This window comes from Brachyhypopomus gauderio, chromosome 7 (assembly GCF_052324685.1).
Source record: "Brachyhypopomus gauderio isolate BG-103 chromosome 7, BGAUD_0.2, whole genome shotgun sequence".
NCBI classification, from domain to species: Eukaryota; Metazoa; Chordata; class Actinopteri; order Gymnotiformes; family Hypopomidae; genus Brachyhypopomus; species Brachyhypopomus gauderio.
This window is the reverse complement of record NC_135217.1, coordinates 3,453,205-3,479,776: the sequence shown is the minus strand read 5'-3', so window position 1 is coordinate 3,479,776 and position 26,572 is coordinate 3,453,205. Positions and strand designations below refer to the sequence as shown.

The 26,572-nt window shown below is 42.7% G+C and overlaps 1 protein-coding gene across 2 annotated transcripts in view; it reads right to left on the bottom strand.

Moving 5' to 3' along the window:
• Positions 1-26,304, bottom strand: part of LOC143518470 (uncharacterized) — a 30,301-nt gene extending 3,997 nt beyond the window's left edge. Inside the window, exons 1-3 of one of the 2 annotated variants that reach the window (XM_077010953.1) lie at positions 26,077-26,304; positions 3,677-4,550; positions 2,881-3,431 (exon numbers count right to left, since the gene is read on the bottom strand). In XM_077010953.1, coding sequence (XP_076867068.1) covers positions 3,799-4,506 — 708 coding nt within the window. In that variant the 5' untranslated portion in view covers positions 4,507-4,550; positions 26,077-26,304 and the 3' untranslated portion in view covers positions 2,881-3,431; positions 3,677-3,798. Of the gene's footprint in view, positions 1-2,880; positions 4,551-26,076 lie in introns of those variants that run through there. The other variant, XM_077010954.1, reaches the window with a different exon arrangement.
• Positions 26,305-26,572: the final 268 nt, after the last annotated feature.

Here is a 26,572-nt window from a genome sequence, read left to right as displayed (position 1 = left end):
ATACTGGCTAGGCGGAACACGCCGGTAAGGAAGCCTGAAAGGTCTGTTGTCAGAAAGGTGTATTCGGTGCACAAAGCCCTTCGCTTCACCGCAGTCCAGATGATGACGTGAGAAGACATCTTGGTGCTGCAATACAAGGTTCGCCAATCTCTGCTTGTACACATCCGACACCTCACATGAGTCAACATCGACATTAGAGAGCCCCAAGGAGCCAAGTTGTTCCTTCACACACTCAAGGTCGACTGTAGATGGCTTTGCAGACATGGCATGGTTGGATAGTAACGTGTTAGGCTGCTCAGCCCCATCAATGTCCTCAAGAGCAACACATGTATACACGTCTGCCAGCTTTGCATTACGTCTAACATTCACCGGTTTATTGGAGGTATTAATGAGCTTCAAGGGGACCCACCTATCGCCCCACAGATGAGTCACAAGCTTGGCGACAATGACACCTCTAGGTGCAGAGCGGGATGAAGTGGGCTCGGTCAGCACCGTGCTACCGGGAGACACAACTGTACCTTTGGGCAGTCTGCCCCAGACAAGATACTCCTGTCCTGGTTCAATACAAGCAGCCGAGTTTGATCTTACTGTACCGACTCTGTCTGGGACGGAAACACCTTGCCAGGGGTTTAGGCCAGCAAGCATGGACAGGAACTGCACTGAATCATGGTCTTGTGAAGAGCAAGGACTGGACAGTGTTTGCCAGTATGACTCACACTTTTTGGATTTTTTCAATATGTGCTTAATAACATTTGCACCAAGGATGATGTCATCATGTTGGCCCTGGACAACAAGCGTGGGAACTAAAATTTTGCAGCCATAAACCTCCATCTCTAGCTCATAAGCACACTTGGGCTTAACACGGAGTCCGCCACAACCAACCAGAACCACATCCACCTTCGACAGTCTCATATTCGTTAGCATGCCAGCTTGACTCAGCTTTTCCTCAGCATCCTCACTCATGCTACAGGCCATGGATCCACTGTCCAGCATCCCACCCATCTTGACTGAGCCACCAATTGTCACAGGCGTGTAGAAAAGGCTGTCACTGCTACCGACTTTGTGAATATTTTGATACACCACAACTTCATGACTTGGACAAGAGACCACAGCAGAATAATATACGGATTCAGCATCAGACAGCACACCACATTGGGAGTTAGTCTCCAGACCCATACTGCCTCCCTCCAAATACGGGTCACTCAGTTTCCCTGAGGCAGGGAAGGAGAAGGCTTAGAAGTGTTGGCAGGACACTGTAATCTGGTGTGGCCGGGGGCAAGACACTCAAAACAGAGTCTCTCTGACATGCAGTGTGAGACAGTAGTGTGGCTCATGTCACCACAAACTTTGCAAGCCGACTCTTTAGGGCGCCTCTGACGAGCGCGAGATGGGCCATTACCACCAGCAGGACGGGAACCATGAAGCTGAACTCTATTCATGACCTCCTGGAACATTTCAACCATACGACTGAGAATCCTCTCCTCCGATTGCTGCGTGTTCTGAGCCACCACCGGAACTGAAGCGCAACCAGGGGTGTTTGGAGTGTGACTGGGCGAAACATGAACTACAGAAGGAGGAGACCTGGGGGAGTGCAAAGAGTGGAGCGAAACATCAGGATAGTAAGGGTGACCACAGACTTGGGGGCACTGCACTGGAGGCGGCGGGGTCGTTGACAGAAGACAGGCCTGGTCTTGAACAACTGTAGCAGCATGAACTTCAAATTGGGATGCACTGGTAGTTTTCCGACTCACTCGCGATTCCCTTTGATAGTCATCAATTCTTAGTTGAACATCGCTCAACGACCACTCATGTATAGGCTTCCACTTAAATGTGGACGACAGATCTGGGTCCGGACAGTGCTTCACAAACATGAAAGCGACCTCACTATTCAAATTACTCGCCTCAGTCCCTTGTCTCTGCAGACCTTCCCTTGCACGATCGGCGGCCTTGTTCAGTCTTATCCAGTAGTCTACCGGGTTCTCTCTGGCCACAGGCAGGGTGGCGTAAAAGTCTGCAAGGGGAAGGCATGAGGAGGCATCACTGAAATAACTGAGAAGAACATCATATATTAGGGCAGGCTTTTTGGAAGCAACAACATCAGGGTCCCCACGTAGTGCAATCTTCACAATGTCCCTGGCTTTGCCCATCAAGTGACTAGTGATTTCTTCTGCCTGCTCATGTACTGGAGTACTTCTTTTCCTGAGGAAAGTCTTAGTCATGTCAATCCAGTCCTGGACTGAGAATTTGTCAGTACCGTCACCTTTAAATGAAGGGAGGTCTCTGTCAGGGGCAACATGTACAGTCACGTGAGAGGAATCACAATTGGCATAATTACACTGAGTAGACTGGGTGGCAGGGGATGTCCGCGTATCACTGGACACATTGACAACGCCAGCAGACATTAGCTTAGCAACAATAGATTCACCAATCTGGGCACCTAATTGTCCCATCATGTCTGTAAGCTGGTGAATAGCATTAACGTCACTCATGGGAGTAGAGGTTAGCATGTTTTCTCCTTGAAGCCCATCAACACGAGAAAATCTACGACCCACACCTAGTCCAGTATCGTCACTGTCAGATGTGACATTCGGTCGTCCAACATTACCATCATTTGCATCATGTCTTAGCCACCAACCTCTACCCTTAGACAAAACAGGAGTTGTAAACTCATCCATTGTCTTCAATAATTATACTTATTATAATTATAATAATACTTGCGTTGTGAGAGAAAAAAAAAAAAAAATATATATATATATATATATATATATATATATATATATATATATATATATATATATATATATATAAAACAGTATGAGATGTCCAAAACAGAGAAAGCAGAAAACAACTGTACACCAGCACCTCCCTAAATGTCCTTACTACAACATCAGCCACCGAGGTGAACCAACTGAAGCACGGACGAGACGAAGGGAGTGCAGGAGAGCAACCACGGTGATCGGCGTAGAGCTGATTAGAAGATCCGACAGGTCACGGCACCAATGTAACGGATGTGAATTCTTCGACAATCCGTGTACAGATAACAGGACACAGGATGGAGTTCACCATGTTTACTGTGACAGACAGAAAATACACAATTTTTGTCTTCACATGTCGCGCACACTCTGGCTCCCCTCATCAGTGTAAAACGCCACTGTCAGGGGGAGGAAGCCTTAACATTGCATAAATACACACTGGCCATATTACAAGACATAGTATGAATTATGCTAACTCGTTCTACATAATCAATGAACCATGTATGAACTTGTAACAATAAATAATTCCATACAAAATTCCCTTGTGTGAATGTGTCATTTTTCACAAGAAAATACAATACACAAATGAACTTTCACCTTCAAAATCAAATGAACATACCTGTGACAGACAGAAAATACACAATTTTTGTCTTCACATGTCGCGCACACTCTGGCTCCCTATGAAATAAAAACTGTCATAAGATGGCTGCCCTATTAGCTTGCAGTTAGCTAGCTAAAATAAAATTGAGGCTGATTAAAAGCGTCTTTCCCTTTTTTTTTTAAACTCTCATCAACCCTCCAAAGTACACTATAACGGTAGAACTACAACATACAATATTTTCTGCACAACATATGCTCATATGAAAACAGAATTAGTATTTTAACTGAATAAAATATATGTAACGTTACGGAGGCGAACTTACCCTCATCAGTGTAAAACGCCACTGTGAGGGGGGAGGGGAGACAGCCCAATATAACTTTCGCGGGTGCGCAGAGTGTTTCTGGTCTTTCAAAATAAAAGACCAAAATAATGATAAAATTCACATTAAATTATAAAATAAAACACAGACATTGAGCAGGAATTCAAGTAGTATATTATTGTATTTTTAACTCCGTTACATCTGTCTTTCGCCTCAACCTGCTTGTCTTTCTCTTCAAGCTGTTGGTTCTTTTCTGCCAGTTCAGTTTTCTGTTGTTCCAGTAGGACCATCATCTCCTGGAGTTGGCTGCTCTTCTCCTGTAGTTCCTTTCCCAGTATCTCCAGTTGGTTATTACTGGTTTCTCCCTCTCTGACTATGTTCTCCAGTAGTGTCTCTCTCTCACTCAGCACTTTGCTCATATTCTCCAGTTGTGAGTTTTTCTCCTCCAGCTCTCTCTGATTCTCCTCTAATGTCCTTCTTTGTTGTCTCAGTTCATCTTTAATCTCTCTGAGCTGTGTCTCCTTCTCTTCTATCATCTTGTCCTTCATCTGAAGTGTATTTGTATTTTCTTTCAGAAGTCTCTCTTTCTCCTGTAGTTCCTTTCCCAGTGTCTCCAGTTGGTTTTTACTGGTTTCCATCTCTTTCACCGTCTTCTCCAGTAGTCTCTCTTTCTTCTTTAACACTTTGTTCTTTTTGTTGATGGTTTTATTTTGGTTCTCTTCCTGTAGGAGTCTGATCTCCTGGTGAATATGTCTGCTGTAGGTCTCTGTCTTCTCTAGCTGATCTTCACACTCAGCGCTCCTCATGGCTTTATGTCCATCTATTACAGACATTAAGTTCTTCAGTAGAGACCAAAAAAAGCTTTGAAGTTTTAACCCTGAAAATGTTTTTGGATTGGATTAATTTTTAGTTTCAATCAACATGACTGCTGATGGCTAAAGGGATCAGCAGAACTTGCTTTCAAATGTTAAGTATTTTTGCATATTAAATAAAAATATGTGTACATTTAATCACAGTAAAATTACTGTATTTTCTATTACAGTAATTATTAAACTACTGTAAGAGCTTTACAGCTTAAAATTACTGTATTCATTTTGATATAGTAAATTAATTACTGTAAAAAGGATTATATACTGTAGGGGTGACCTGCAATAGTCGCTGATTCGACTATAGTCGACTATACCCCCTAGTCGACTATGAACGTCATAGTCGAATGTACCATTCTAACTGCATGGGGGTGCCCAAGGATGCAGATAAGCATTAGTTGTTACATGAAATGTCTTTGTTTTCGTTATATATACGAAAACAAACTTTTGTCAAATAAAATCATCCTAATTTCTGTTAATAAATATTTTAAATGATGTTTGCGCATTAACAATAGGCATCTTCCTTACTACACAAAAAAAAACTTCAAAAGTATTTTGAAGTATTTTGGCTACTAAAAAACTTCAAAAGTATTTTGAAAAACATAAAGATGAATCAAACAAAGTAAAGTGCAAGTTATGTCATTAACGTCTTTCATTTTGCACGACAACAACCAACATGGCATACCATTTAAAACACGTAAGGCGAAAAAACAGTTCAGCCGTTTGTCGTTTCGGTCGTGTTGTCTCGTCGCGGTGTGTCTTGGCAAGTAGGCCTATAAACATTTTTTTGTTGTTGTTTGCTTTTAAACCCCGTTACTTGAACCTTTCCTTATATTTTTTTGCTGTTGTGTGGCAATTTTTTTATATTTTCAGGCAGGCATATTTATGCTGTTACAGCAGGGACATTTGCTAAGGACATTTGCTAAAAGAACTATTCCTGTCTTGTTGTTTATCACTTATGCATAATTGTTCATGATTCTTGCAGTGTTTTCTTATGTTCTGCTGTGCTGATTCCCAGACATTGTTATTGTGTGCAGGGCTCTTTAAAAATCTTCCCCTTGACCCTCTGCTTCTGTAACTCCGCCCTTCTTCTCGCATCATTCGCTTTCGATTTGTGTTTTTCTGCCGGTGTGTCCGAGGAGCCATTATTCTTTCACCCTCAGCTTAGAAAGGCATTCTGTTTTGACCGCGTTATTACAACATCTCTTCTCTCAAGGTATGACAAATAAAGTACCTAGAAACGTTCTTCACGCATCTATTTTCATGGAAGCTTGAACATCGGGAATGAATGTTTACGCGAGTTCTGCTAACTGCCATTAGCTTATATACAGAGACTGCGGCATATCTCGTGAACGCTCTCTACATATATCTGTGGCGGAATAGTCAAAACAGAGCTTTCTAGTTGAAAACACGGCTACCCGCAGTTTCCTGCAAGATATACAGACAGCCTGCAAGCAAGCACAGCCAGGGCAAAGTGTATCTGCAAGCCTCCACACAGCCTGACGGGAGCTCAGCCGTCCTCCATTTTTGAGCGCGTGTCTAGTGAATAAGGAGAAACGCCATTTAAAAATAAAAATAAAAAACATTACCTCACAAAGCCAGCATGTCCACAGACTCGGTGGATTCTCCAATCACTGCATCTGGGACAGTGCATCCTGCTATCAGCGACACAGACATGCAGGAAACAGACTCCATGTTTCAGGTTTTACAAACTGGGCGATTAAAACGTGTCAGCAAACCCACGCAAAAGATTAAAGAGAACTTTTACATAACTAAAGAAGAATTCTGTGATAACCTTGATGATTTATGGCAAAGAACTGAACATTATATAGCGGCGCTCTCACGCCATGACAGCGACGCAGCAAAATTAACTACTGAATTAAACCACTTATCTGCCGCCTATGAACGCTATCAGCGACTGTCTGCAAAATACGTCACATTTCTGATCAACGCTGATTTTGAAGATGCCACAGCAGAGCTAGCTGAAAGAGAGAACCTACTTCAAGCGAAAGATGCTGCAGTGAAAAACGCCAAACATAAGGCAGAACTCCGCATCGCACACCTGCAAGAGGTGAGGTCCCATCGATCAGCCTCAACCAAGCATACGCTGTCATCTTCCAGATCCTCTCGTTCCAGAAGGTCAGCATTACAGGATAAGCTCATTGAGATCCGTGCTGATGCAGAGGAAGCCAGTGTCAGAAGGTCTTTTGCTGAGAAGGAAGCAGAAATGGCGCAAAGGCAAGCAGAAGCAAAGGCCGACATGGCGAAAAGGCAAGCAGAGGTAGCGCAGTTGGAAGCAGAGACAGAAGCCCAATTAAAAATTCTCCAAATGAAAAAGGAGGAAGCAGCTGCCTTAGCCAAGCTAAAAGTTCTTGAACAAGCATTAGACCAAGACTCAGACCTAGACTGCTCCATCCCTGCAGAAGTGGAAGACCCAGCTGACCGCACTGCCAACTATGTGCTGAAGCAATCATCTCCTGAACCATCTGTTAAGCGGCATGCGCCAGCACCACGTCAGACTGACTACACGGCTGCACCTGTGAAGCATCAGACGATGCCACCTACCCAGAGCAAGGTAATTTCCAGCATTATACCAGCAGATCCTCCAGAGACTAAACCACAGCTTAACCCTTATGCTACATCATTTCATCCTGATTTATCTCAGCCCCATATGCCAGAGAATCTGTACGCCCCAAGGGTATCACAAGGTAATCTGGTGACACGAGATGGGAGGTCAGACATGTCAGACTTTGCCAGATATATGATACGCAGGGAGCTGATAAACATTAGTCTCTCAAAGTTCGATGACCATGCTGAGAATTATAGAGCCTGGAAATCCACCTTCGAAGCAGTAATCAGTGATCTTAACCTCACTGCCAAGGAAGAACTGGACTTGCTTGTTAACTGGTTAGGCCCAGATTCTGCAGAACGTGTAAAGACATTGAGAGCGGTTCATGCGGGTCACTCAGAGGAAGGTCTTGCTGCAGCATGGGAGAGACTTGAACAGACTTATGGCAGTTCTGAAGCTATTGAAAGTGCCTTATTCAAGAGACTTCATATGTTCCCAAAAATCACCAACAAGGACAACCGCAAGCTGCAAGATCTGAGCGATCTGCTAAAGGAACTGGAGTTAGCCAAAATGGATCCACGTCTGTCAGGACTGTTACCTTGACACATCTCATGGCGTTAATCCAGTGGTGTCCAAACTACCATATGGCATGCAAGAAAAATGGGCCGACCTGGGCTCCAGATACAAAAGAGACCACAACGTGTCCTTTCCCCCTTTCTCTTATTTCTCCAGATTCATCAGTGACCAAGCTCGGAAGAAAAATGATCCCAGCTTCGACTTCACAGAATCTGCTCTACCAGCTTCATCATCATGCTCAAGGTATGAAACAAGCAAACGTAGAGACTCAAGGGGAACAGTATCTGTAAGGAAGACAGATGTCCCAATGACTGCATCCTACACCACTAAACAGGATACTCCTGTCCTCAAAGACAAAGACCCTAATCGTATGTGCCCTATCCACAAAAGGCCTCATCCCCTGAAAGAGTGTAGAGGACTTAGGGCAAAGACTTTGCAAGAACGCAGAGACATGCTCAAGGAGCTAGGAGTGTGTTACAAGTGTTGCGCTTCAAAACATTTTGCTAAAGACTGTAAAGCTGTCATCAAATGTACTGAATGCAGTAGCGACAAACATGTTGCGGCCATGCATCCTACCTCTTCATCTGACAACTCACAACCTCAAGCAGCATCTAAAGCCGTCACAGCGCATGGCGGGGAGCCATCAGCTCAAACCACAGCAACCACCACAGTCTCCTCCTCCTGCATGGAGGTATGTGGCAAAGAGAATGGTCCCAAGTGCTGTGCCAAGGTGTGCTTGGTGAATGTCTACCCAGAGGGGCAACCAGAAAAGGCCATCAGGATGTATGCCATAATAGATGAACAAAGCAACAGGTCTCTAGCAAAGCCTAAGTTCTTTGAGATCTTCGGTATAAAGGGAGACGCAATACCGTACACTCTTAACACTTGTTCTGGTCGCATAGAGACTTCTGGCAGAAGAGCCGCTGGATACCTCATCTCTCCAATTAACAGGAATATTCACATATCCCTACCAACGTTAATTGAATGTGACCAGATGCCTGATGATAGGGAAGAAATTCCTACGCCGGAAGCTGCGTATCATCATCCTCACTTGAGACACCTGACTAAGGAGATCCCTCCTATTGACGAGACTGCTGATATCCTACTCTTGCTCGGGAGAGACATTCTCAGAGTACATAAGGTACGTCAACAATGCAATGGTCCACATGATGCCCCGTATGCACAAAGACTTGACTTAGGCTGGGTAATCATTGGCAATGTCTGTCTAGATAAGAGTCTCATGTCATCTCAAGTGAACTCCTTCAAAACCTTTGTGCTCAACAATGGACGTACAACCTACTTTGAGCCATGCCTTCATCACTACGAGGTAAAGGAGCATCTTCTTAACTTCAAAAGGGCACCAGACATCATTCCCACGCCTCATGATGACTTAGGAGCCACAGTGTTTCGTACAACACAAGAAGACAACAGAGTAGCCTTGTCCATGGAGGATAAGGACTTTATCAAAATAATGGACAGTGAATGCCTCAAGGATCAATCTAACCATTGGGTTGCACCCTTACCTTTTCGGACTGAAAGAGCCAAACTTCCTGACAACCGGGAACAAGCATTATCTAGGTTCATCTCTTTGCAACGTACGCTGAGAAACAAGCCTGAGATGAAAGATCACTTTGTGGCATTCATGGAAAGGATATTCCGCAACAACCATGCCGAGCCAGCTCCATCTTTGGAAGAGCATGAAGAACGCTGGTATCTCCCTTCCTTTGGGGTGTATCACCCACGAAAACCCAAGCAGATCAGGGTGGTATTTGACTCAAGTGCCAAACATCGTGGCGTATCTCTGAATGACGTCCTCCTCACAGGCCCAAACCTGACCAACAACCTGGTAGGAGTGCTAATGAGATTCAGAAAGGATCCGGTCGCCATTACGGCTGACATTGAGCAAATGTTCCATTGTTTTGTTGTAAGAGAAGACCACCGTAATTACCTAAGGTTTCTGTGGCATAGAGACAATGATACCAGCAAGGAAATGATTGAGTACCGCATGAGAGTGCACGTGTTCGGCAACAGTCCTTCACCTGCGGTTGCAACATATGGCCTACGAAGGACTGCTTCTGATGGTGAATCAGAGTTTGGAAAGGATGCTTGTCACTTTGTCAAAAGAGACTTCTACGTGGACGACGCACTCAAGTCCTTACCCACTGCTGAGGAAGCCATAGACTTGCTGAAAAGGACTCAAGGTATGCTTTCTAAAGCCTGTCTGAGGTTGCATAAAATAGCCTCCAACAGTACTGCTGTCATGAAAGCTTTCCAACCCAGCGATCATGCCACAGAATTCAGAGACTTGAACCTAGGCGTAGACGATCCTCCAGTACAGAGAAGTCTGGGTTTGAGATGGGATTTGTTACACGATTCTCTTGGCTTCCAGGTTAATTGTGCAGACAAGCCATTCACTAAGCGTGGAGTCCTCTCAGTGGTGAACAGCTTATATGATCCACTGGGATTTGTAGCACCATTGACTGTACAGGGCAAATTCCTACTGAGACAGCTCTCAGAGACCATTGAGGACTGGGATGCTCCGCTGCCACATGATAAGCAGCCTAAGTGGGAGTCCTGGAAAAAATCCCTACATGCCTTGGACGGGATTCAAATACCACGTTGCTACACTCCAGCATCTCTCACCACAAGCCAAAGAAGAGAAGTCCACATATTCTCAGATGCATCGACTGAGGCCATCGCAGCTGTTGCCTACCTGAAGGTAACCGACAACCATTCCAAAGTTCATGTTGGATTTCTGTTTGGAAAAGCTAAACTAGCTCCTAAACCCGAACACACCATCCCTAGACTTGAACTTTGTGGCGCTGTACTGGCTGCAGAGATCGCAGACTTTATACAGACTGAGCTGGACATTCATGTGGACGATGTTCAATTCTACACAGACAGCAAAGTCGTTCTCGGTTACATAAACAACCAGACAAAACGCTTTTATGTCTATGTCAGTAACCGCATTGAAAGGATTAGGAAATCCTCTAACCCTGAGCAGTGGCGTTATGTCCCATCTCATCTCAATCCTGCAGACTGTGCCACCAGACCATCATCTGTCAGTGCTTTTGCCAAATCTTCTTGGTTTACAGGCCCAGAGTTCTTGCTGAACGAGGGAGGGGGAACATCTCAGCAAGACTTCTTCAGTCTTCAAGATCCTGACAACGATCCTGAGATTCGTCCTGAAGTGAGAACCCTCATCACCAAGTCTGAAAGGAGGTCCAGCCTGAACTGTCACCGCTTTGAACGCTTTTCCGGATGGCTAAAGCTTGTACGCACCATCGCGAGGTTAGTCCACATTGCACAGTGTTTTCACACCAAGAACGACAGCACTGAATGCCACGGTTGGCACATCTGTCACAAGGCCCTCTCTGCAGAAGACATTATACTAAGTGAGATGTTAGTGATACGTAATGTACAGCAGAGTGTCTTTCACATGGAACTGAAATGTCTTCGTGACAAACTGGACATTCCTAAAAGCAGCCCTATTGTCAACCTGAAGCCAGTGGTTGATGAACATGGTATGCTGAGGGTTGGAGGTCGCCTGAACAAGGCCGAGTTAGAGACATTTGAAAAGAATCCTCTCATTATTCCTGCTCGCCACCACGTTACTACATTGCTCATACGGCATTATCATGAAAAAGTCAAGCATCAGGGCAGACATTTAACTGAGGGTGCTTTAAGAGCTGCAGGCCTGTGGATACTAGGTGCAAAAAGACAGATTGCTCAATTAATTCACTACTGTGTGCCATGTCGCAAGTCAAGAGGAAAATTGCAGCAACAGCAAATGTCTGACTTGCCAGCCGACAGGACCCGCACTGAACCACCGTTTACCTACGTTGGTCTGGACGTTTTTGGGCCATGGACTGTCTCTGCACGCAGAACCAGAGGTGGTCATGCTGAAAGCAAGCGATGGGCAGTGTTGTTTACATGCATGAGTGTACGTGCCATACACATTGAAGTTATAGAATCCATGGACACTTCAAGTTTTATCAATGCTTTAAGACGTTTTCTTGCCACCAGAGGACCAGTAAAGCAATTGAGATCCGACTGTGGAACCAACTTCACAGGAGCCTGCAGAGAACTGCAAATCGACTCTAAGCCAGTTCAGGACTACTTGGCCGACAATGGTTGTACATGGATCTTTAACCCTCCTCATGCATCACATATGGGCGGATCATGGGAAAGGATGATAGGCATCACCCGTAAAATACTGGACTGTATGCTTATGGACTCAAACTCCTCTAGGCTCACCCATGAGACTTTAACCACCTTCCTAGCCGAGGTCTCCGCTATTGTCAATTCCAGACCTCTTGTTCCTGTATCCGTGGACCCGGATTCTCCTACTATTCTTACTCCAGCGACTCTCCTCACTCAGAAGCTCGGATCTGTTCCTAGTCCTCCTGAAGAGCTTTCATCTGGAAACATCTATCGGAAGCAGTGGAAATACGTTCAGCATCTGGCCAATTGCTTCTGGAGCAGATGGAAAAAAGAGTATTTGGCTCTTCTTCAAGGACGAAGAAAGTGGCAGCAGGTAAAACCTAACTTACAGGTGGGAGACGTTGTTCTGATGAAGGACCAGAAAGTGGAAAGAAATGCTTGGCCTATGGGACTCATTTCAAAAACTTTCCCCAGCGAGGATGGAAAAGTCCGTAAGGTGGAAGTAACCATCACACGACAAGGAGATTCCAAGACGTTCGTCAGACCCGCATCTGAGACTGTTCTCCTGCTACCTGTCGAGGAATGAGTCAGCAAAAGAACATTGCAGTATATTGACTCAGTTGACTCGTCATTGGACTACTCCAGGAACGGCGATTACAGCGGACTGGACATATCCAACTTGAACTGTTCCTGAATACTGTTTGCAGTTATTGTTGTTTTCTTGTTTGCATTTTGTCTTTCAGGTTCTAGAATACACCAGATGGACATTCATGTTTTAGTAGTGAAATCCAAGGATTTCAGACGGGGAGTATGCTGTTACAGCAGGGACATTTGCTAAGGACATTTGCTAAAAGAACTATTCCTGTCTTGTTGTTTATCACTTATGCATAATTGTTCATGATTCTTGCAGTGTTTTCTTATGTTCTGCTGTGCTGATTCCCAGACATTGTTATTGTGTGCAGGGCTCTTTAAAAATCTTCCCCTTGACCCTCTGCTTCTGTAACTCCGCCCTTCTTCTCGCATCATTCGCTTTCGATTTGTGTTTTTCTGCCGGTGTGTCCGAGGAGCCATTATTCTTTCACCCTCAGCTTAGAAAGGCATTCTGTTTTGACCGCGTTATTACAACATCTCTTCTCTCAAGGTATGACAAATAAAGTACCTAGAAACGTTCTTCACGCATCTATTTTCATGGAAGCTTGAACATCGGGAATGAATGTTTACGCGAGTTCTGCTAACTGCCATTAGCTTATATACAGAGACTGCGGCATATCTCGTGAACGCTCTCTACATATATCTGTGGCGGAATAATATTTTATTTAAAATATGTTTGACATTTTGCACAGTGCCTGTCTGACAGTTCGATATGCGCAATGCGCACTGACGGTTAATGTTCTATAACGTTTCATTTAAAAAAAAGTAAATAAATAAAAGCTGAATAAAGCCAACCTACCATGTTTATTCATTTATCTGAGTGTTTTAGGTTTTTACTTTGAAGTGGAAAAAAGTCCTGAATGAGAACGGGATCCCATTTAAGGTGTTCTAATAAATAAATAAACCCGGCTTGGTGGTTAGCACGTTTGCCTCTCAGCACTGGGGTCTTGGGTTCAAGTCCCTATCTGAGTGGAGTTTCCATGTTCTCCCCGTGTTTGTGTGGGTTTCCTCCGGGATCTCCGGTTTCCTCCCACAGTCCAAAAACATGGAGGTTAGGTAAATTGGCAGTCAACAAAAAATTCTCCCTGAGTGTGTGTCTGTGTCTCTATGTTCAATAAAAAAAGTAGTGTCTGTGTCTGTGTGCGTGCGTGCGTGTGTGTGCTTGTATGCCCAGTGGTGGATGGTGCTCTGCCACTAGGGTCTGTCCTCTCTCCCCTTCCTGCACCCCATTCAGTCCCCCAGGGGGCTGTGGATCCCGGTAGAGAGTACGCTGTGCGCAATTGGCTGCCGCTTCTCACCGGTGTGTGTGTGTGATTGGTTGTCTGTGAATTGTACCTGTGTTAAATTGTAAAGCGCCTTGGGAATTTGGAAAGGCGCTATATAAATTGAACATTCATCATTCATTCATTATTAGTCGACTAAAGGGAAAAGCTGACGAATCAGATTCGACTATGAAAATCCTTAGTTGAATACACCCCTAATATACTGTAAAATGAAGACGACATTGTTGTCCCACAAAATTCAATTTATTGTATTGCTTTTGTGAGAGAAATTATTGATTATTGACTAATCATCATTGATTAGATCATGTTTAGTTATTATAAGAGATCATTATGAACTTTATGATTTAGGACATGTCCATTCTGACTAAGCAGAAGGACTACAATAATGAAGTAGTGTGATTCAGTGTAACCATGTTTAGTTCATATTATGCATGTGTGCTACGTGACCCAGGTCAGGGAGAGTGCTGAGGGTAAGAGCACTCTGTTAACTGGTAGTCACTAGGCTACTAGTCTTGGGTCATTTAGCTTTCTCTGTGTTCAACTGATACATCAGTTGCTTCCGCTAACTCTAGGGAAGTCCATATTAGGAGATACACACATGTGAGACAAAGTAGCCTGCTGGACGCTTATGTTTTGGAACATGCTGTGCTAAAGATAACCTGCTGTTAGAACTGCTGAATTGTGTTTAAGATTGTATATAAGCCGGGGGAGTGCCCCCCTGTCTTCAGAGTTGTCATGCTTGAATGAGACTCTCATGTCTGTGTCTGTCTTGTATCTGTCTTTGTCCTATTTATATATATTTATATTTTTGTAATAAATTAATCATTTAACCACGTCTGAGTCCTCATCCATTTATTAGAAAATTTCCACGACACTTTGAATATTTTAACACATTTTAGAACATTTGAACATTTAAATACAAGGTACAGGCCCGTAGCCAGCATTGTGATGGGGGGGATGTTTTTCCCCCAAAAGTCGACTTCATTTGGCTCTCTATTCCAATGCCCCCTAAGTACACAAACACACTTCAAACCTTTTAATTTAGACATATTTTATTAATTATAAGTTTGTTATGAGTCTGTTGTTGCTGTCCTTATTTGGTCGTCTGTTGCTCCCCACTGTTAACATAAATTTGAATATAATATAATATATAAAACTTCCTACATCTGTGATGTGACTTCATTGTCTATCTCTCTTCTTCTTCTATGGCTTCTATGACATCAGAACGCTCATCAGCTCCAATTGTCTTGGGTGCATTTTTGAGTACAGATTGACAGCTTCATCCAGATCCAGGTCGTAGTGGGTATGGATGAGAGCCAAGGAATCCATTTTATGCCAAGTCTGAATTTTATTGTAACTACTATTTTGTAGTATTGTAAGTCGCTTTGGATAAAAGCGTCAGCTAAATAAAATAAATAAAAATAAAACTTGGTATACGGTGAGGAATGTGAGAATGAATCCAAAGTTTTGTAACCCACTCAAGAGACCATAGGTGTCTGCTTTGTACTGGCCCTCCCATCCACTGGTGACATCTTCACTGTACTCCTCTGTATGGAGGCCATGTGCCATGACTTCCAGATATATAATAATGAAGACAAAGGCACTGTAGAAGTGACTGTAGGCATTGTGCCGTGCTGCCCATCTTGTGTGGCTGAGGTCAATCAGGGGCTTCCGCTTTCCAGTAGAATATGCCTCCTTATCTACAACCTCATTGAGAAGGAGTTCCCTCTTTGGGCTGCTGGTGAAGAACATGACGCTGTACTTCATCTTATCAATCATGTTGCGCACAATTGGAAGAGCACAAGAGCATGCAATGACAAGGTTCAAGCAATGCCCGTTGCAGTGCATATAAACTGCCTTAGGTGCATCCTTTTTCAAAGCTTGAATGCCAACATTTTCGCTGCTCATATTGCTCTTTCAAATGCCACTAAATGGTTTGCTTTCGATTGGTGGCTTCCAATTATCTTCGTTTTTTTTATGCCATTTACTGAAGGGTGCATTTATCAATGAAGTTGACTGTTTCCTCTCTGTGGCATTGAGAAAGACAGCCCAACATATGCAGAAAGCGCCATCAAGTTTCATACTGTAAACCAGCCACCATCCATGCTCCTCAAACCATTCATACCTGAATGCCCTGTTGCACCCACCAATGAATGTAGTTGGTAAAATGACATTTTTCGAAGGTCTGACGTGGTTTTTCAGCAAATTGTACTTTTAGTCATCAGGCATCTGACACACGGCCTGTACTATTTCCTCAATAGATTATGTTGCATCTATGAAAAATCCAAGGTGACTGTCAAGTGCAGAGCTTGGCTGGGCTACCTCACATTCTGCTGCCTGTCTCACTCTCACATCCTCAGCCACTTCAGTAGCTGCTGCATCTCTCTGCTCTTCCACAGCACTGTTACATGCCAAAGCTGTTTCACTGCTACTAGCTGTTGATACCTCACTCTCCAAATGCTGACCCACTGAATAAATACAGCAAAATAATACATTTAAAAACATTTCCATATTTAACCCCTATTTTTACACCTCTATACTGTATATATATATATATATATATATATATATATATATATATATATATGTATACTTTTTATTTACTATGGCCTTAGGAGCAACAGGCATGTTGAGAGTAAAATACACCCTAGCTTGTTCATCAGCATTGCAAAGTGAGTGACTGGATGTTATTGTCACTTAACCTACAGTTCTTAAAAATCAACTAAAATCCAGATTTTGGAGTTATCTGAATAATAACACTAATAATCCGATGTTACATGTACAATATACTATTGGGCTAAGCCAAGCCTGGCACTGTTAACGCAGGGGAGTTGTAAAGAAATAGAAGCCCTGCACTCAGCAGCTTACCGATTTTGGGCCTTTTTTTCAATTAAATTCCTCCTTTCTGGGCTGGGGAATCCTTGAATTGGGTCTGAAAAGTCGCTAAATATAGCGACAAAGTCGCTAAGTTGGCAACACTGGTCTTCCGTACTTGGTACTCACGGCTAGCAAAAAAACGAGTGATGAGTTTCACTAAATGCAGCTAGCTGGCACACAAACACATACATGCTAGCAAACACTAACGTTTATGCAGTCACGTTACTCCTACAGCAAACTGATGATGTTGTCCACTAAATGTCACAAAATAACAAATTCTATCAAAATGTCATATACAATGAGTAAGTTTTGGTAATTTAACGCACATTAGCAGCTAAGGAAGGTGCCTTTCTACCGTTTTCCTCTCCCAGTGCAGTGTAGGATTATGTAGCAGAGCAGCACCTTAGAATGGTGGAAGTGAGAGCTGATAAACACCGGCTTCATGTTCATTTACACTATACTGGAATAAACTGATGAAAGCAAAGCTTTCAATGCTATTTATCTCGCTTAGTACCAGTTACTACCTCGACACAGACTGGCACAGACAGCAAGCTAAAAAAGGTTCGGCTAGTAGCGTTAGCTGAGCTAACCATTAGCACTAGAAGACTGGCTGCTGGTGTACGCGCCTACAATAAAAACAGTGATTTTAACACGGGTTAATATAAACCCGCCTTAATTTTCATCACGGATTTATATATATTGTTACGACCCATTCTAGGCTATAGGCCACAACAGCGTCCAAGCTGACAAAAGTAATAATAACTTTAAATACTGAATAAAGACAGCACACATGGGTTCTACTTTAGCGTGATTGTATTAGATACTTTTTTATATATTTATAGGCTTTAAGTCATTATAATCATATAAAAAGAAATACTTATACATACACCAAACAACTCTGGTATTGTTTCAGAAGTGACATATGCCAACATAATAAACAAACCCCACACTAGAAAGGAAATACAGCTACATCTAATCCCAAACAGAAAACACACAAATCAATCTCCCTACCAACAAACAAAGACAAAACCAACCCAAAACATACAGCTAACTACACAGCATGTATCAGCTATGAAGGATATAAAGACATTATCCTCTGTGTGGATGTTGTCTACCATTAGCAAAAGTGGATTTCTGTTTAAATTGCTGAATAAATCCCGCTCAAAATTACTGTATTATGATTCACAGCAAAATTATATTTACTGTAGAATTCACCCGCCACTGAATTTTGACCATGATGCTTTGCAGATTTACAGTAACATGCTGTAAACAGGTTCTACAGTAAGAATTTGATCATTTACAGTAATAATGCTGTGAAAACTACAGACATTGATTACAGTGTGGCCACACAGCCCCACAGCATGATGGAACCACCACCAAATTTGACTGTAGGTAGCAGGTGTTTTTCTTGGAGTGATGTGCTCTTTTTCCTCCATGCATAACGGCCCTTGTTATGGCCAAATAAAAAAAAATAAAATAATTTAGTTTTCATCAATCCATAGCACCTTACTCCAAAATGAAGCTGGCTCGTCCAAATGTGGTTTAGCGTAGCTCAAGCGGCTCTGTTTGTGATGTGGGTGGAAAAAAGGCTTCCTCTGCATCACTCTTCCATACAGCATTTCCTTGTGTAAAGTGCGCTGAATAGTTGAACGATGCACAGTGACTCCATCAATAGCAAGATGATGTTGTAGGTCTTTGGTGCTGGTCTGTGGGTTGACTGAATGTTGTAGGTCTTTGGTGCTGGTCTGTGGGTGGACTCTTCTCAACATCCTTTGCTTCTGTTTATTCGAGATTTTGCTTGGTCTGCCACTTCAAGCCTTGACTTGAACTGTACCTGTCTTCTTCCATTTTCTCACAATGTTTTTCACACTGGAGACTGAAAGCTGAAATCTCTGACATAGCTTTCTGTATCCTTTCCCTAAACCATGACGGTGAACAATCTTTGTTTTCAGGTCATTTGAAAGTTGTTTTGAATCTCCCATGCTGCGACTCTTCAGAGAAGATGCAAAGAGGAGAAAAACATACAATTGTCACCCTTAACTACCCTTTCTCATAATTGGAGTCACCTGTGTATGGAGGTCAAGGGTCACTGAACTTATCAAACCAAATTTGAGTTCCAATAATTAGTTCTAAAGGTTTTGAAATCAATATCAAAAATCAAAATGACAACAGTGCCCATGCACCTGCCTATTTTTGTTTAGACAGTTATTGCACACTTTCTGTAAATCATATAAACTTAATTTCACCTCTCAAATATCACTGTGTTTGTCCCCTATATGATATATTTAACTGAATCTTTTTATCCAAACATTAAATGATTTATAAAGGTAAATCAGGACAATTAACAAGGGTGCCCAAACTTTCGCATCCCACTGTATACGGGGTGCATGGCTGGATTACTGACCGGGCCAGTGGGGCCAGTGCCCAGGGGCCCTTGAGGTCAGGGGGCCCCAGGGGGGCCCTGGCCGAAAACTTTTTGCGATGCCTATCAACATTTATGGTACAATCTATTTTTATTTCCGAGGGCCCTCCATTTTAAGGATCCTCTGACTATTAGGGACTTTGACCCCAGGGCCTCTTGGGGCCCCTAGCCATGCTTTTGGGCCCCTTAGGAAAATGGATGAGGCGTTGTGGCACTGCTCTGACTTTGACTTCTGGCTATTAGGGGTCCTAAGGAAAGGGGGGCATATTTTTAGAGGGCCCTGGTTATGAGAGCCCCTACCAGGGGGCCCTAGAGGAGAGCAGGGCATACCATTAGAGGGCCCTTGATCATGAGGGCCCCTGCTATGGGGCCCTTGACTTTCATAGAAGTCGTTTACCATGGCTCCTTGACTTCACCACTGGCGTAGTGTCACCTGTCAGTGACTATGTACCTTTGCAGACCCAGTCAGGTGCAGAGCAGGAATGACAGCCCTGCCAGGCTACCACAGACTAGCAGCAGAAAGACCATGAATGGAAAGTTGCAGGTGTGTCAGAACCACAATCAGACCAGCCAGCTGCATCGTGTGAGTGTCGTTTTTCAAATGAGGAGGGCAAGGACCCCAACTCCTGGTGTGAAACGGTCAACGACCCTGCTTTATGGCCCTGTACCATTACCGACCAAGCCAAGTCGATTCTTGTTAGTAGAGGAGAAACTGCATTTCAAAACAGAAGTGCCAAGTACCCAGCCTCAGTCAGGGATAGAGGCATTGGGGGTACCAGTGGGAGCTTTACAAATGCTCTACTCAGTTGCTCTCTACCCAACGGGCAAACTGTGATTAGGCAGTGGCTACTTTACTCTCCTTCAACTGGCTGTGTGTATTGTTTTGCTTGTAAACTGTTTTCCAGTAAGCACAATACTTTTGTTCATGGATTTTCTGACTGGAAACGTTCAGAGCGGATTGGTGAGCATGAGGGGAGTGTGGAGCATAGGGCTTGCATGGTAGCATTATATAATCGCTCCAGAGGCACAGCAACAATTGTTTCTGATATTGTCAAACAAATTGATGCAGAAAGACAATACTGGCGGGAAGTTTTGAAAAGAGTTGTTGCAGTCATCCAGTTTTTAGGGGAGAGGGGACTTGCTTTCAGGGGAGATGATGAGCTATTAGGATCAGCCCACAATGGTAATTTTTTGGGCATTATAGAACTCTTAGCCAAATTTTACCCATTCCTAGCTGAGCACCTCCAAAGGTTTGGAGGTAAGGGAAAAGGTTCTGTGTCCTACTTATCATCAACAGTGTGTGAAGAATTGATCCATTTGATGGGACAGAGAACAAAGCAGGCAATTGGTAATGAGATCAAAGAATCAAAATACTTCTCAGTTATAGTTGACTGCACTCCAGACCTTGCTCATGTGGACCAACTTACTTTTATTTTCAGGTTTGTTAATAATGACGGACATGTAGTTGAGCGTTTTCTAGCTTTTGAGCCTATTGAAAGCCATAGTGGGGACAGTTTGGCAGAGTGTGTCGTTGCTATGTTGGAGAATCTGGGCCTAGACTTATCCAACTGTAGGGGCCAGTCATATGATAATGCAAGTAACATGTCGGGAAAGTGGATTCCAAGCTCATCTTAAACAAAGAAACCCTTTGATTTGTTATGTCCCCTGTGCAGCACATTCACTGAATTTAGTTGGTGTCAATGCTGTTGACAGTAGCCCAGAAGCTGGACGTTTTTTTGACTTTGTACAGGCAATGTACACATTTTGTGCATCATCTACACACAGGTGGGGAAAGGTTTTCCGTGATACTGATATCAAACTCACACTGAAATCACTGTCAGGTACTCGATGGAGCGCACGAGCTGAGTCAACTAAGGCTCTTTGGAAATATTATGCACAACTGAGAGAGGCATTGAATGATATGTCTAAAGACAGAGGTGGGGACTCGAGTCACATGACTTGGACTCGAGTCAGACTCGAGTCATTAATATTAAGACTTTTGACTTGACTTGAAAAAATATTCAGAGACTTAGACTTGACTTGGACTTTTACACCAATAACTTGGGACTTGAATTGGACTTGAACCTGTTTACTTGCAAAGACTTGATTTTTTTACCCCAAATCTAAATTTTAAAATGCATATTAATGTTTATAAAGTGCGCCTCATTAATTTCATTTCCGTCCTTCTGACGCAGACCGGCGTTACACCAGATTCTGTGACCGTCGAGTTTTGTGACCACAGGGGGCGCTATTACACAGTTTCTGTTCAGAGGCACAAACGCTTTACGAATGCTACGTAAACTACGCTGATGCACTTTCTTTACTCGTTTTGTTGGTGTCCACGAGCCAAAATATGACAGATGTTTATATTTACATTTATCGTCTCTTAATTACATAAATGTACTTAAACAAGATTTACCATCCCCTCACCATTGCAGCCAACAAAGAAATCATGAATGGGATGTACAGGTGAGCCTTTTTAACTGGGGTCACCAATTCTGACGGCAGCCATCAGAATATGTGACCCCACTGAATCTCCAGGTAACAATAGTAGCCTACACCGTGACCCCACAATAACAGAAAACAATGAAAAAATAACCCTAACCTTTTATTAGTCTATATTTAAACATTTTATCCAAATGTTTAGAATAACCATTCGTAATGACAGCATCTTGCTTACGATGAAGCTTGCTATTTTCGTGTAAAATGATGTAACGAAACATTCTTGTTTAAGTACATTTATGTAATTAGGAAAAGATAAAATGTAAATGATCTGTCGTCTTTTGGCTGGCGGACACCAACAAAACGAGTAAAGAAACGCATCAGCGTAGCATTCGTAAAGAGTTGGTGCCTGTAAAAAAAAAAGACTCGAAAGGACTTGAAATTCCAAGTTTCAGACTTGGGACTTGACTTGACGGTTGCCTGTCTTGACTCGAGACTTGACTTGAGTTGACTGTCTTTGCTTGAGACTTGACTCGGGACTTGAGGATAAATACTTGGACTTACTTGAGACTTGCAAAACACTGACTTGGTCCCACCTCTGTCTAAAGATATGGAGGAGAAATGTGTAACTCGAAGTGAAGCCTCTGCACTCTGTGACAAATTGGATACATTGGAGATGGCCTTCATGGCATACTTCTGGGACACAATACTACAGAGGTTCCAAGCCACAAGCCTGCAGCTGCAGAAGCATGATATTGACATATGTACAGCTACACAACTTCTCTTGTCTTTACGAAACTACGAGATAACTTTGAGGTGTTTGAAGGGGCAGCTTTAAATGTCACCACTGCTGTCTCCCAAGAGTACAGGCATGACCTCCAGCTTACAAAGAAGCGGAAAATTATGTCTGATGATAGTGCAGAGCCAGGTGTAGCATTTAATGGAAAGGACAAGTTTCGGATCGAAACTTTCAATGTTGTCATTGACAAACTTGTGTCCTGTCTCAACCACCGTTTGAATACATACACACACTTAACTGAGCTATTTGATGTTCTTTTCATGCCTGACAATATGTCCAACAGTGAGCTCACTTTAAAGGCTAACTCACTCGCTGCAGCATATCCTTCAGATCTGAACATGAGCTTGGCTGATGAATTGATACAATACAAATCATTCATAACAGAAAAAGAAAAACATCCTAGTAAAATGCTCAAAACCATGATAAATTTGAATTTACAGTCAACCTTTCCAAATGTCTGCATAGCACTTAGACTTTTTTTGACTGTGCCTATCACAAATTGTGAAGGGGAGCGTTCATTCTCCAAACTGGCTCGTATTAAGAATGAACTCAGGATTAGGATGCGCTAAAACCACCTGAACTCACTGTCACTTCTGGCCATTGAATCAGATTTGGTCAGACAGCTTCATTTTGATGAATTAGTGGATGACTTTGCAAGAAAGAAGAGTAGAAAGAAACTTATATAAAATAGACTCTTGAGTTAGGGTTAGTTAGTGACAGGTTGTTTAATGTATTAATTTATTTATGTTTTTGGGGAGGGGTCCTGTGCAACTCTTTGCCCAGGGGCCCAGACCATCCTTAATCCGTCCTTGACGGGGTGGGCATAGATTATTTTTTTAATCTAGAATAATCTCACTGAAATCTTGAAATTAATCTAGATCAGGGGTCACCAACCTTTTTGAAACTGGGAGCTACTTCTTGGAGATTGCAGAGGGCTACCAGATGAATTCGCATCAATCTAACGAAAAGTTAGGGGGGGGGGGGGGGTTGCGTGTGCGAGTGTCAATTGCTAAGCGGGAACACCGCTAGCAACCGCGGACAATCTATAATAGTAGCAAAAACATAAACGATGCAGCGCTTTGGTGCATGGCACTATAGTGAGCTATTTTTAAAACAAGCCCGCGGGCGACTCGTGACGTCCTCGCGGGCACCGCGTTGGTGACCCCTGATCTAGATTAATCTAGATTAAAATGGCTCATTCAGAATATGTGTGCTACCCAAGTAATGACTAAAAGTCAGTCTTTGAAATTTGAGGTTTCTTAATTGATCTTAAAAAGGATGCTTTATCTTATATTATATGTAATATATGTTAATAACGCTTCACCAATAATTTGTATTTTTCCTATAAATCGGCTTTCAAATCCACTTTTAGTGCTTATTGCTGGAAAAAAAACGTAGTGCTGAAATAAAAAAATCAACCAATCAGAATATTTCACACCGTTGTTTCTAGGTAAAAGAGAGAAAGGCCCTCCCCCAGGAACTTCTGTTTATCTGTCACATATTTTAGAGCTCCCTTGCCTTTTACATTGAGAGCTTTTGGCAGTTTTATCAACCAATCATATTATCGAATTAGAATCGTGGGGGCGCACTCCAATGGTCTCTCATTTTTATTTGAAACAAATCCAAAATGTTGCCAATCTGTAGCTGTTGTGTTTTTCTTTGAGCTCGCTTGACTCACAACTAACACTCAATCGTCATTGTGGCTTTTTCCCCTCTGTATGATCTTAGTGAAAACCGCTACTGTCATCATACTGCCCAATCCTAGTAGGTGCTATGATTAGCTTAGCTCAGCAAGTTTTAAAATAAATATACAGGGTTGCCAACTCTCACGCATTGAGCGTGAGACACACGCATTTGACCGTTTTCACACGCTCTCACGCCACACTTCCGATATCTCACACCGAAAAAAAAAATCCAGTTTATTTACCTCAGATCCACATATATGATTCAATACGTTACTAGTTTGCTAGCTCTGGCGCCATCCACCGGCGATATAACACTGAATCTGTGTCCATTTTACGTCCCCCCCCGCTCAACAAAATACACTCGCCACCGGCTCCAGGTTAAAATCTCACTCCAAGCGAACGTCAAAAGTTGGCAACCCTGAATATATATTAAAACACACATATGATCCTCTGTTCATTGCAGATGCACTTTTGAAATAATAATGTTGTAGTAGGCAAATTGCCCTGATTTGCACTGGTGGTAGTTGTTGTTTTTTTGTTTTTTTTTTATTATTAATATTTAAAAGTTGTTCTCTGCACTACGTTATGTAAAATAGTTTTAAAATATTTTTTGTGCAACACCTTTATATTTATTGCTTGTTATATGGTAATATTTAAGTCATTTGCTTTTTATTTGTTTCTTTAATAGTGACACAATCAATCCGATGATTGATGATGCAGGGGGCACCAACCAAAATCTCGCCTAGGGCACCACATTGGTCAGGGCCAGCTCTGGTGGTAGTGGACAGAGGTCTCCATCTGTGACTGTGACTCCATCTGTTGTATAACCTTCTGATTCTGGGGCAGTCACAGATAATAATAATAATAATAATCTTTATTTGTATAGCACCTTTCATACATACATGTAACTCAAAGTGCTTTACAGTATAAATAAAAGAAACATTAAGAGGAGATAAGACAAAGACAAAAAGACAAAAAGAAAATGTTAAAAGAAATTAAAGATAAAAATATTAAAATAACATAAAAAGTAAAAAGTGAACTAAGATAATAAAAAGTAAAGTAAATAAGATAAAACTATTAAGATAAGAGTTTCTTAACTAAAAGCGGATCTAAACAGGAATGTTTTGAGACTGCTGTTAAAACTATGCAGGGATGAAATGCCATCTGAGCTCTTCAGGAAGAGAATTCCAGAGCTTTGGGCCATAGTGGCTAAAAGCACCCTCGCCAATCTTTAATCGGCTTTTAGGAATCACCAGTAGATTACTGTTTGAAGACCTGAGAGACCTGATATCTAGATAGAGAGGGTTAGTGACACCAGTGAGCTCTGGGGGCAAATCTATACTGTAGGCTACATAGTACCACTTCAGCTCGCAACTGATATGACTCCATTACCTCCAAATGCCTCGGTTTTCTTGATTTTGCGTGTTCAGTTTGTCTTACTTGCTCGATTTAACCTTATCTTTGCGCTCTCATAATAAGGACAGCAATGTCACTCCATACGGCACGGACTATACGCTCACTACGCACGCTGAGTGGGGCCTCGCAAATTAAAGAAAGCCCCTCGCTTCACATGCATCAAAGCGAAACTAAAAGCGAGACTTCGCGACAAACATACGACCCCACTGTACGTGTGTGACAACATAGTGTGGCGTTGTGTGGAAAGGAGAGGCAGCTGGCAGATCCGTTGTTAAGGAAACAAGGCTCTTTTAATGATTGCCTCAGCAACGTAACCGCGTAAGGAGCCGTGATCACGTAGAACAGACTAGAATATTACACAAACATTAACACAACAACACTACTCAAACACAACGGGGCATACTCACAACTGTACACATATACATAAACTTATAAGGGGAGACGTAAACTAAATAACCCACATAATTACACACATCCATCATAACACAACAATCACAACATCACGTAGAGCAATATCGGAGTCACCATTACACCGACGATACAATAGGCTAGTTGCGCGGTCATGCCAAATTAACATATTTGAGAGAGACGTTGTTCGTTTTTCTGTCTTCTTTGCGACTAGCGTGATTTAGTATGACGATAACTCTTCCTACCTTTGCTGTTCTTCACACACACATCTGCTGATTAACTCGTACCGGATCTGTGTCCTAGAGCAGCATGACGAATTACAGATTCGTTTACCGATCAAACTGACGGACGTGTTTATCTTTCATAACAAGTGTTACACCAGATTCTGTGACCGTCGAGTTTTGTGACCAGTGCGGGCGCTATGTCGCAGTTTCTGTTCACAGGCACGAGCGCTTTACGAATGCTACGTAAACTACGCTGATGCGCTTTCTTTTGTTGGTGTCCGCCAGCCAAAAGATGACCATTGGTTTTGTCAGCAATAGTCCCCGCTGGTTTGGCGAACGTAATTTGACCGATACAAATTGGTTAATGGGCCGAATCTAGCCCTGGTTCACACTGTTCCGCAGACATTTTAAACATTCGGGGCTTATGCGAAACGAGTAGGCATTAAAACGACAGGCTTAAAAAGGTTCATTTCTTCCAATTGCTTGCGCCCCACCTGCAATACTCATGCCCCACACT